This window comes from Prionailurus viverrinus, chromosome B1 (genome assembly GCF_022837055.1).
Source record: "Prionailurus viverrinus isolate Anna chromosome B1, UM_Priviv_1.0, whole genome shotgun sequence".
Lineage (NCBI taxonomy): Eukaryota > Metazoa > Chordata > Mammalia > Carnivora > Felidae > Prionailurus > Prionailurus viverrinus.
The window spans coordinates 73,020,662-73,033,309 of record NC_062564.1 but is presented as its reverse complement, the minus strand read 5'-3'; the positions used below and the strand labels follow the sequence as shown (position 1 = coordinate 73,033,309).

General features: G+C 36.6%; 1 protein-coding gene across 6 annotated transcripts in view; it reads left to right on the top strand.

Moving 5' to 3' along the window:
* Nucleotides 1-12,648, top strand: part of RBM46 (RNA binding motif protein 46) — a 125,026-nt gene that overhangs the window by 45,229 nt on the left and 67,149 nt on the right. For 2 of the 6 annotated variants that reach the window (XM_047857687.1, XM_047857688.1), the window contains exon 5: nucleotides 4,455-5,298. The exons of 2 other annotated variants lie outside the window; for them this stretch is intronic. In XM_047857687.1, the coding sequence (XP_047713643.1) occupies nucleotides 4,455-4,654 (200 nt within the window). In that variant the 3' untranslated portion in view covers nucleotides 4,655-5,298. Of the gene's footprint in view, nucleotides 1-3,344; nucleotides 5,299-12,648 lie in introns of those variants that run through there. 2 more of the 6 variants (XM_047857689.1, XM_047857690.1) reach the window with 2 other exon arrangements.

The window sequence follows — 12,648 nt, the reverse complement described above, 5'->3', positions numbered from 1 at the left end:
AGTGGTGTTCGTTGCACAACTTCGTGAATGTTTTAAAAAACACTGAATTGTACACCTAAAAAGGGTACATCAGAAAGAGGGAGTGGATGTGAAGGTAGAACTTAAATAGTTAACAAGGAGAAGAAAAAAACAATTATGAGGAATATACTTATTAACAGAAAATTGAAGAGTGTGGTCAGAAACGAACTAAAAGAAAAAGCCAAAATAAGTATATAAGAAGACACTTTCATTGAACACAACTTAAGGTCTCTATTAAGGAATTCCTCCCTCTTTATATGAAGCAGAAAAGCAGAGAATCCATGGTGTTTGCTCAAGATGTGTAAGACAATCAAAAACAAAAAAACTAGACACAAATGGAGTAAAGCAGTTTACGTCCATTGCATAGATTTTCACTGAGAAACGTATTGGTGGTATTCATCTCTTGTGTCGGACAGAGAAATGTAGTAGACCAACTTACATCGCTTACAAAAGTGGGATTGACAAGTAGGTGGTGAATGTGTTGCCAGTCTCTGCACTTGCTCCCCTGTCAGTGGCACAACAGTTACTAACTATTCACTTTCCTGCTCATTCTAGACTCAGCTTCCAAATCATTTGGAATTTGGGATCCTTTTAGCCATACTACTTGATTAGAATTGGCACGTAAGGTTAAGCCTATATGCTAGTCTTTATATAGATCAAAGTTATTCTGTGAAAATGTTTATATTCATTCAAGATATAAATACAGAATTCTAGAGGATTTGATCAAAATGCTATCTCTATATTAGAGCAAGTTATTCTCACACAGTTTTTCTTTTGTAAAAGGGCCTTTTCTTGAAATGAAATTATTAGATAACATGTAGCATATAAAACAAGGGAATGCAGAGCTGTGTGGGTTGAAATACAAGTGTCAGGCTGGGCAGGTGCAAGCTGCAGCCAGGTAGCTTAGCGCACCATCTACTATATTTCTGTTCCCCTAGCCATGACAACCTCTTGATATACTTTCCTCAAGATTGCCAGAGTGAAAAAGTTTGGTCAAGTAGAATAGTTTCCTAGGAATTAGGAGGCCTAATTTTTAACTTGTTTTTCTTCAACACTGGGAATATTGAACAGTCACTTAATCAACCGTCTTTTGTCTGTGTCATTTTTCAGTGAAAAGAGGTGGTTGGAATTAGAGACTACTGAGGACTCAACCAATCCCTGGTTTATGATTTTGAATTAGAGAATTTGATTAGTTAAAAACTTTATTAATAATAATCAACAATAGAAAGTCAAACCAATAAAAATGAACAAAAGGCTTGGATACATATCTTACTAAAGAACATATTCAAATGGGCACTGAATACATTATTAGTCACAAGGGAAATCCAAATTAAAACCAAAATGAGATACCATTTCACATTACTGGAATAGTTCTGATTAAAAACTCTAGCAATAAATACCAAATGTTGGTGAAGATGTGGGGCAGCCCGAGCTCTCATAGTTTACTGGTGTGAATGTAAAATGGTCACACCATGGAGAATGGTGCAGCAGTATCTATTTGCCCTATGATCCAATAATTTTAATCCCAGTTATTTACCCAAAATAAATGAAAACATACATCCACAAAAAGAATTGTGGAAGAATGCTCATAGTAGCTTTATTCATAATAGAGTTTAGAAACGGCTCAAATATTTATCTGTCAACAGGTAAATGGATAAAAAACATGGTATATACATACAACAATACTGATGAACAATAAAAAAGGAATAAACTACTGACATACATGACATACATGGATGAATCTTAGAAATTATATTGAGAGAAAGAAGCTGGACATAAAAAGAACTTAAAAAATACATTTTATGTGAAGTTTAAGGATAGGCAAATCTAAGGTATAGTGAGAAATCAGAAAGTGGTTGCCTCCAACAGAAGAGCTATTGATTGAAAGGGAGCACAGGGAGCTTCTGGATTGGTGGATATGTGCTAGATCTTGTTTTAGGTATTGTTTGCATAAGTTTATACAATTATCAAAACTCATTGAAATGAACACATAGGATGTATGCATTTTATTGTATGTAAATTATACCTTAATTTAAAAAGAATATTAAGACAGTTGAGTAATTCTGAGTGTAAAACTCGTATCATTCCCTTCAGAAAGGGAAAGGGGAGTGTAGATCCCAGTCTGAGGCAGAAACAGTGGGATTGAAGAGCTAAGGATGTTCATTGGGAAACAAAACCAGGGATGGGCAAGTTAAGTATGTGGTAGGAATTTTGACTCACTTATTAATTTGTTATTTTATAAAAGTCAGTGATTCTTTCTGATTTTTATTTTCTGTGATATATATTGTGTGTTAGAGCTAAGGAAAACATGACTTATCTAGGTTTATGTCACTAGTTACTATTTGATAATGTGTTTTCTAATCACCCAGATGTGTTTTTCTGAATATGTTTAGATTCTTATATTGCAATAAAATTTATTTTTGAAATGCTTGTAAAATCTTAACAAACATTGAAGCTTTCGTTTCTTAAGCTTTGTAGTATCAGGGGGAAATTTTTTTTTCTTGGTTTATCCTATATGAATAAAGTCTTCAAAATCAACATTTAATTTTGTACTTTAGTCTCTTTAGAAATGTGAGAAGACCACAGCTGATTAGTGTGTTTTTACCTAGGAGACCATTAGGAATGCCCATTTTCAGACCTAAGTACTATGCCAGTAGCCAATTGCCAGGCTGTCTTCTTTGTGAAATGATTTCCTGAAGATACCTCTTTTATTTATATTTCAGTGAATAGGCTGCATTAACTGTTGAATGGATGTCAGCCCCAAGTGAAAGTAATTTCTCTGAAAACTACATTTTCCCTGAGAAGTCTAACAGTTAAAAGATCTGTTTTTCTAACTCATATTGTTTGTGACTGCATTGTTAAAAATTGAAAGAGCTAGTTGTATTGTAGATACACGGCTAATAAGGAATTGACTATATTTGTGTAATAATCTTTAGGAGGAGAGAATCAGAACTTTTTTTTTAAGCAATTGAGTTATAGGAGCATTAAGGTTTCTGTCAATACTAAATACCATACCCTTCAGGCAAAGTGGATCCTTTAAGAGAAGAAAAATAATTCTGTGATACCTACTTATCCTACTTTGGATATTAGAAAAGCAAATGGTATCAGAGTAATTCTTTATCCAATTTCAAAATGCTGAAAGTATTTTGAACTGGATATTTTTAATGTATTTTTCTTCTCGGAACAGACTGCTTTTATTAATCTTATGGGTACCATTAATAAAAAATAAAAAGATTATAAAATTAATAAAGTTAGAGTTTTATGGTGCTAGAAATTAAACCTATCTTTAACTGATTTTTGTTTTTTCCATTTTTTTTCTTAACTAGGTCCTTACTGATGTTGCTTGAGCTTACTCTCCTGCAGTTGGTCTCATTCCTGTTGGCTAAATATTAAGTCCCATGACAACATTCAGTTAATGCTCAGTGTTTTAGGCCTCATCTATAATACCAGGAAAATATAGAAAAAAACCTTATTTGTACATTGGATTACCTTATTCCTTTTCTTTCCTTCCTAGAAACACCATGACTTTTATAAATAATCATTTTATAGTCATTGTCAGACCCTTGGCTTCTACTACCCTAAAGAACATAGTTGAGTTTTTGGAAAGTACAGGATTTACCAATTTGGTCTTTAATATTCATAAACATATATAAACATTATAATTAATGAAGCAGGAAATTATTGGTGCATAAGATGAATGTTTATTGTGGAATAGTAATATTTCAAATATAATTGGTTTTTAAAAAAATAATTCGGTTTTAATTTTTGGGTTTTTCTATACTCTATGTTGATAATGGTTTCTTGAAGTTAATTTTATAAACATGATTCATTTTATTGTTTTATGGTACAAGTAGGAACTGTAATGTTACATTGGTGTATTGAGTTATACAAACGTTTATATTAGTATTTAAATAATGAAATATTGGTCAGTTAGTTTACACCAAATGTTTTTGCAGTCCAGGGGAGAATGCTTCGTCTGGTTTGATGCCTAATACAGTTTCAAGAAAAAATAAGCAAATATGAATTTGCTGTTTTTTATCTTTTCTCCATGGACTACCCCTTAGCATCAGAACCAAATTTAAAAGGAGCTTCATTGTGGAGCAAGAGAAATCAGAGGTTCTCTTTTTTTTTTTCTGTGATCAAAAAGACACAAAGCTTATAATTGAAAGATATGTAAGAAAAAGATATCCAAGAACGCATTCTAGTAATATCTCTGAGCGTTGAGTCAGTGAAAGAAACATAATACTGGCTGATAAAACTATCAGAACTTGCAATGCAGTGAATGCTCAGTCTTTACCAGCAAAATAGTATTAGCAGGATTTCGGATGTTAGGACATTATGTTAAACTGTGATTATAGTTTTAACGCTTTGTCTCTTTGAATTAAATTTGTATCCATAAAGATGTGCAGCATAATTGTTCATGTATTTATTTACAGACTACAATTTCCGTCGCAGCTCAATAAATAGTCTTTCCCCTGTTAGTGCTACCCTCTCTTCTGCGACTCCCAGCGTGCTTCCTTATACTTCAAGGCCTTATTCTTATCCAAGCTATCCCTTGTCACCAACAATATCACTTGCTAATGGCAGCCATGTTGGACAGCGACTATATATCTCCAATCAGGCCTCATTCTTCTGAAGAAGATACTGTAAACATGAGTATGAAAGTTTCTTTGTAAAGCATGCAAACTAAAATACTTTAGTTTCATTTTAGAATCGGGTTTACACATTTGGTTTTAAAATGATAAATATATATTTATTTCAACATAGGAAACATCAACCGTAATTCTGAATAACCTACAGTTCTAGAACTTATAAAAATGCTAAGTTTAAAAAGTTACTCAGTGGTTACCCTTGATAAAGGTATAGCAAACTACTATTCTTTTTAAACTTTTGGGATTTTAAATACTTCTAATTCCTGACTGGGAAATAGAACCCAGTAGTTTAAGTTAAATTTTTGCATAATAATTTTGTTAAATGGCATTTCACAAATATTTAAGCACTTGCAGAGAATGGTTATACTAGATTTGATTACCAAGGATCACTATCTATATTAGAGATTATAAGAATTGTATAACCAGAAGCATCTATTATGTAGAAAGTAATGAAGGGACAAAAGATTAAGATGCAAATTTTATGCAGTACCAAGAAAAAGCAGTATACCATTGTGGTCCTTGAAAACAACTATAAATATTTTAGTTAATTATTTGTTATAGTAATAAATTATAATTTTGCTGTTAATGTAGTTCAGGTTTTTATAGTTATGCTTCTTTTGTTTTTGACATTCACTATATAGTTGTTTGAATAATAAGTGTTAATGGTTTTTTAATGTTGAAATCATGTGTTGTTTAATTTTTGTACTTGAATTCAAATTCTTTGACATTAAATATGTGATGCTTCTCATATGCATGTGTTTTATTTTTGTTTATTAGTAAGCACAAAAAAATTAGCTCTCACAATCACTTTGAGCTTTTCATGGGACCAAAGCAAAGGATGTTGCGTACAGAAGATTGTTAGTTTAGTGAAACACAGTAACCAAAATCGTTTTCGGGAGCCAATAGAAATATTTTGTTGGTAAAACCAGTGAAGTTTCCTTCTTTTACCTAATTAATACTTAATGAATCCGGTAATTTTGAGAGTTTAATGGTTTGGTAAGGTATATTTATAATGAATTTCTTTTCAAAAAAATTTTTTTTAATGTTTATTATTTATCTTAGAGAGAGTGTGGGAGCAGGGGAGGAGCAGAGAGAGAGAGAGACATACAGAATCTGAAGTGGGCTCCAGGCTCCTAGTTGTCAGCACAGATCCCAACGTGGGGCTCAAATCCATGGACCATGACATCATGACCTGAACTAAAGTCAGACACTTAACCAACTGAGTCACCCAGGTGCCCCTATAATGAATTTCTAATGATGGTTTACATAATTGAAAATGAAATAAAAATTTTTCTGGTCTTAGATACCAACTGTTAACTCTGTCGATTAACTCATTCTATAGCTGCAGAGGACATGGAATTTGCATACACAGAATATGAAATAGTTGTAGATAATTTCTTCTACTAGCTTAAAGTTTCTAGCAGAAGTCATATGGAAGGTTGCCTGGGTGGCTCAGTCCGTTAAGCGACCAACTCTTGATTTTGGCTCAGGTCATGATTTCGTGGTTCATGAGTTTGAGGCCCGCTGTTGGGCTCTGTGCCAACAGTGTGGACCCTGCTTGGGATTCTCTGTCTCCTTCTCTCCCTGCCCCTCCCCTGCTCACTCCCTCTCACTCTCTCAAATAAGTAAACATTTAAAAAAAATAAAGAGGTTATGTGGAGAGTAAATTACAGTTGACCCTTGAACAGCACAGATTTGAACTGGGCAGATTCACTTACACAAGGATTTTTTATACAGTACAGTACTGTAAATGTATTTTCTCTTACGATTTTTTTCTTTCCTCTAGCTTACTTTAGTGTAAGAATATAGTGTATAATACATGTAATACATGTGTGTTAGTAGACTTTATATTACTGGTAAGGCTTCAGATAACAGTAGGCTCTTAGTTAAGTTTTGAGGGAGTCAAAGCTTATATGTGGAGTTTCAACTATGTGTGTGTTGGGGGGGGTGGTTGGCACTCCTAACCTCCCATGTTTTTCAGGGGTCAACTTTAGTCTCATTTTTCTCACACTCTGTATAGAAGGCTCATTCCATATAACCATATGCAATACTTTCCAGGTTATTGCTTTAGATTTTCTAATTTAAATGAACATAGATACTAAACCAAAATTAATTTTTTTCCTGACATAACTGTGAATTGCGTAGATTTTGCAACTTAATTACCATGATTTACAGGCTCATATCACTCCTTCAGCAAACGTGGAATGTTTATTCAGTCAGCTACTGTGCTAATATCCTTGGGATACAGAGGTTACTCAGACTCCAAGCCAGAATAAACAGATTACTATAGTTTTTCATAGAAATGTTTGTAATGGTCCAAATCGTCATAATACAAGATCCCACATTTTCATTAAAACACACACACACACACACACACACACACACACAGGCAATTGAGAAAGCTTACAAGCCACACAGTGTATATGGAGACCCATAGTAATATGGAAAATATGTAAGCTTTGGCTTATTTCTGCCAAGTAACAGTTCTTTGAACTTGGGCACAGTTTATTGATCTGTCTGGGTCATACTCTTCCATTTCTGAAATGGTGATCTGTACGTTATAATGTTAAAAGTAAAACATCTGACAAATAGAAGGCACTCAAAAATGGGAGGTGATATTATTTGGATATAATTATATACATCATATACTATTAATTTCAGTGTTTCATCTCTTCTCCCTTCAAGCAGAAATCTAGAAAGTCAGTACATTCATGTCAAACACTCCATTTATATATTATAAATGAGCAATTAATTTTGTTCAGACTTCATATGAAATTTCATTTAGCTTGTGAACATAGCTGCTAATTATTTCCTGCTTTAATTCTTATAGTTTGTATAAGGCCTTTGATTCAAATAAGGGCTTCCTGAGTTCGTAGACCACAAGCTGTTATTGATAAACCTCTTGGCTATTTGATATAGCTCATTGGTCAGGGAAACAGTTCTAAAGACAGTCCTTTATCACATTATCTGTGCAAGGGACCATGGCTGAGAAGTAGGTCCTATTATGTAGCCATGATCCATTTTGCATAAAATCCCTTGTAAACAGATCAAAAGGTTATGCAGAAAGTTTAGCCTTATTCTCTAGTTTAATTCTTTTACAATGGTTACATTAAGAAAGATTTTTCTAACTATGACTCAAAATCTAGTAGCCATTCCAGAAAAGATTGATAAGTCCAACTTAAAAAGTCTGCATGGCAAGAAAGTACCATTCGTCAAAAGACAAATGATAAATGTGAATAAGAATTGCAAGTAATTTTCACAAAAGGCTAATCTCTAATATTTCTAAATATCAGAAAGCATCCACTGAAGAGAAAAATGGATAAAATGTATGAATAGGCAGAGAACAGGTGGCACTTACATGTATAAAAAGATGCTTTATCTCAGAAGTGCAAACTAGAAGTTCAGATTTGCAGAAATTCAAAGGTTTGGTAAAGTTTTGTAAGATTTTAAAGAAACAAGCATTCTTATACATTACCACTGGAATTATAAATTGGTATAATTCATATAAAGAGAATTTGGCAGCTATTATCCAAAATCACAAATACTTCAGTCTTTTGACCCAGCAATCCTAATTCTGGAATATACTTGCATGTGTGTGCAAAATGATATATGTAAAAAGGTGATTCATTGAAACATTTTTGTAGCCCAAATACCCATCATTAGGGGACTGATAAAATAATACACTGGTGCATATTAAGAAGTTGTACAAAAGAGAGTAAGGACACTTTTATTCCTAATATAGAAAGAGACAATGTTAAGTGAAAAAGAGCAAGTTTCAGAAATATGTGTAATATAATATGTTGTATTTTGGGTATAGAGGAAGAAAACATTTGCGTGTGCTTATATTTGCATACCAAACAGTGGAAGGGTATACGAAAAACTAAGTGATTATGAGAAAGCAGATAAGATCACACTTTAAAAGTTCCCTTTACCCCAGACACAATGTGATTATCCGTTTGTCTATCTACCTACCGATCAGTTAATTTTTTTAAGTTTATTTATTTATTTTGAGAGAGAGAAAGCACAAGTCAGGGAGGGGCAGAGAGAGGGGGAGAGAATCCCAAGCAGGCTTTGCACTGTCAGCTCAGAGCCTGATGTGGGGCTTGAACCCATGAACTGTGAGATCATGACCTGAGCCTAAGTCGTACACTTAACCAACTGATCCACCCAGGCACCCCTCATCTTTTTTTAAAGTGAAAAGACATATAACTTCTCAGAACCAAAATGAAGATCTCTAGTGAACTATAATCTGAACACAAATACATTAGGAAAAGCTACAATGATCAGTGATAAGAAGTTAGGTTTTGAGGGGCGCCTGGATGGCTCAGTCAGTTAAGCGTCTGATTCAGCTCAGGTAATGAACTCACAGTTTATGGGTTCGAGCCCCTCGTCGGGCTCTGTGCTGACAGCTTGGAGCCTGGAGCCTGCTTCCGGATTCTGTCTCCCTCTCTATCTGCCCCTACCCTGCTTGCGCCCTCTGTCTCTCAAAAATGAATAAATGTTAAAGTTTGAAGAAGTTGGGTTTTGAGTAGGGATCCAGGACAAAACAAACCCAGGTGGTAAATGCAACAATACAAGCAGCTATGCACTTCACTGCTTTTGACTCAATGGGTCCAGTGCATTTAAAATACATCACTAATTGTGTATGACGCATACTGAAGAAGACCCCTGGGATTTGGAACAAAGCCAGGTTCTCCGAGATGAATAATTTGCCTTTTGAGAAACACCCATTAGCTAATGATTAGGCCTTAATACAGACTACTGTGAACTGGGTTATTACTTGATCACCAAACTCATAAGGTTGCACATGTCCAGTCACACTGCTGTTAAGTAGAAATGGTGTATGACAGTCGCAAGTATTCTTACTGCCATGCTGCCATCCCTTAATCTCTTGTAACATGGAGGGTTTCTAAAATCAATTGGTTATGGGGAAAAAAAATTGGAACCCAGTATTCTAAGGATAATGGAAGTCTCCCACATCCAAATCTCTTTATGCATCCTCTAGAAACTATCCTGAACAGTAACAAAAGCAAATAAGACCACACAACGTGATCCATACTTTCAGCATAACTAGAGAATACTACAGTTTCCAATGTTGATGTAAATAAAAATACATATGGGCATCAAATTCCAGGAGAGTTATTTTTTGAGCTGTTCCAACCCTTTACGGAGAGCAAGAGGTGTGTCGAGGTACCTGGAAAACTACAAGAAAATAGGGATAGAGGGCCTCCGGGTGAAGTAGCCGGAAACCCACCCCAACTGTGAAACTGCCGGAAAAACATACTCTGGTATGTCCACGCAAGCCTTGGAAAGGCAGTTTCTTCATTTCTCCAATATGTCATAGGAATAGATGATACAGTAAGGCAGACGAACATAAAGTTTTAAAAGGTATTTATATAAGCAAAGTGTCTCTCCGCATTTAAACATTCTTCATGATGATCTTTTATGCCATGATACCGACCTTCCAAAACCAGCAGTAGAAGCCATTCTCAGGAAGAATAGCAGTAGTGCTGTTACCAAGTGCTACTGGGCACTGGTGTCACTTCTCACCTGTCATTGGGCTGAGTTCATCTTGAAGATCTCATGTACTCAATATGCAGACCCCTTATATTCATTCATTCTGCAGCAATGTATTTTATGCCTATTCATTCCTGTTGTAATTAGTGTTGGGTTTACAACGATGAGTGTACATTTGTCCCTCTTCTCTTGGAGCTCATAGAATAGGCAGCACTGAGAAGCCAATATATAAACGCTCTCTCTAGGTCAAACTTCTAGATTGCTTGGTAACAGAGATCTTACTGAGAACCCTAAGTGTCCACACCAATATCCAGTCCTCAATAAATTAGGTGAACACGAGGATTGCACAAAATCCTAGACAGCACAGACGTTAAGGTAAAACACTTCAGCTCTGAGTTGGTAAGTAGGTACTCATTTACAAAAGCGCTCTGTAAGATGTTCTTCAACTGTAAGTAATGCTTAAAAGGAAACCTTCAGAGAACATTGGAGAGAGGAATGTAAACCAAACTGTCATCTACTGAAGGATGTTTGGCCCTTGAATTGAATGCCTAGGGCATCTTACGCCAATTCCACTTGAGAGCATCTACTCTCTGGCCTTTTAAGTTCCCCAATACAGGCACTGAAATAGTACGTAGTGATTAATGATCTTAGGTGTCACATAAATAATTCTGGATAATCTGGTGTGTGAACGAGGAAAAATTATTCTCTAGGCAGAGGAGAACGTGGTCTGCCAGTTAGAAAAGTAACGTGTGAAGATGGCATTGTGAGGCCGCAGAGCGCATGCAGGGAATTAGAAATTTGGAGTGATTGGAGGGTAAATGGCAGGACTGGCAGAGGGACGAGAGCTAGGAGGGAATCTGGCATAAGCCTGGGGAGGAAGGTAGCTGTCAGGTCATGAAGGGCCTTGTGAGCCATTTAGAGGAGCTTGTGCTTTATTCTGTAGCTCACGGGAAACCAGGTACCAAACAGCGTGCAACTGACAAAAGAATTTGCATCTCAGAAAGGCAGTTTAGAAGACAAGTTGGTGATGGTCGAGGCCTTGAAAAAGCCTGGTTAGGAAGCCATGCCAGTAATCCAGGCGATAGATGACAGCAGCCTGGGCTGTGTATGACATGGCAGTTGAGCTGGAAGGAAGAGGATGTACTTAGAAGATAACTTGGGAAGTGACTGGTTGTAGAAGTTGAGGAAGAGGGAAGAATCCAGGGGAAGCTTTTCTTTTCTCACTTGTAAGATCAGGTGGTATCCTGGGTACGATATTCCTGGCAATTGGCTTCACGTATGTTCTTCTTTATTCTCTCCTGTATCATAAAAGGATGGAGGCTAGCAACTACGTTTTCCAGGATACTTTGCACCTATGGTTCTGGACTTGATTAAGATTCTGCTCGGGGCGCCTGGGTGGCGCAGTCGGTTGAGCGTCCGACTTCAGCCAGGTCACCATCTCGTGGTCCGCGAGTTCGAGCCCCGCGTCGGGCTCTGGGCTGATGGCTCAGAGCCTGGAGCCTGTTTCCGATTCTGTGTCTCCCTCTCTCTCTGCCCCTCCCCTGTTCATGCTCTGTCTCTCTCTGTCCCAAAAATAAATAAACGTTGAAAAAAAAAATTAAAAAAAAAAAAGATTCTGCTCATGAAGTGGGGGTGGGGGGGCAGCGCCTGAGTGGCTCAGTCGTTTAAGCATCCGACTCTTGATTGGGGCTCAGGTCATGATCTCATGGTTTGTGAGTTTGAGTGCCATGTCGGGCTCTCCCTTGACAGCCTGGAGCCTGCTTGCAATTCTCTCTCTCTACCTCTCTGTGTGCCCCTCCTCCACTTGTGCTCTCTCTCTCTCTCTCTCTCTCTCTGTCTCTCAAAATAAATAAAGAGATTCTGCTCAAGAGATGGACTCACATGAGCTTTGGAATTTGGAAGTGAGGTAGAGGCTGTCTTCCTACTGTTGTGCTTGCTGGTGAGAAAAGTTGGATAGATGTGTGTGCTTTGAGTAGCAGATGCCCCTGTAGGTATCAGCTTTGCAGGGGGGAGGTAGTTTTGGCGGCAGCAGAGTAACACCAGCACCTACCTGATGTGTGAATTGTGGCTGAGCAGCGTCACTTCGAAATCTAAACTGGCCGCTGGTGGGCTCCTGACTTAGGGCTCTGTCCAGCAATTTTTGCAAGCACTCAGTTTCCTGTATTCAATCCTTTTCTGCTTGAAGTATCTAGAATGGTTTCTGTTTCCCTCACTGTCTTTGGGATGGGACGGCCATCTCTACCCAATTGTTGGTTACCTTTACCACTCACTGAGTATCTGAAATTGTGAACATTTTTGTGAAAAAGTGAGCTCTAAGTTTGAAACCTGTGTAGTTCAGTGTAGATGAAATGTCAAATATATCTAGGCAAAATGCTTAAAAAGCTGGAAAAGAAATACCAACAGATCCTTACCTCACATGAATTATGAAAACAAAAAACCCCGACGGAGGAACAAATAAAAT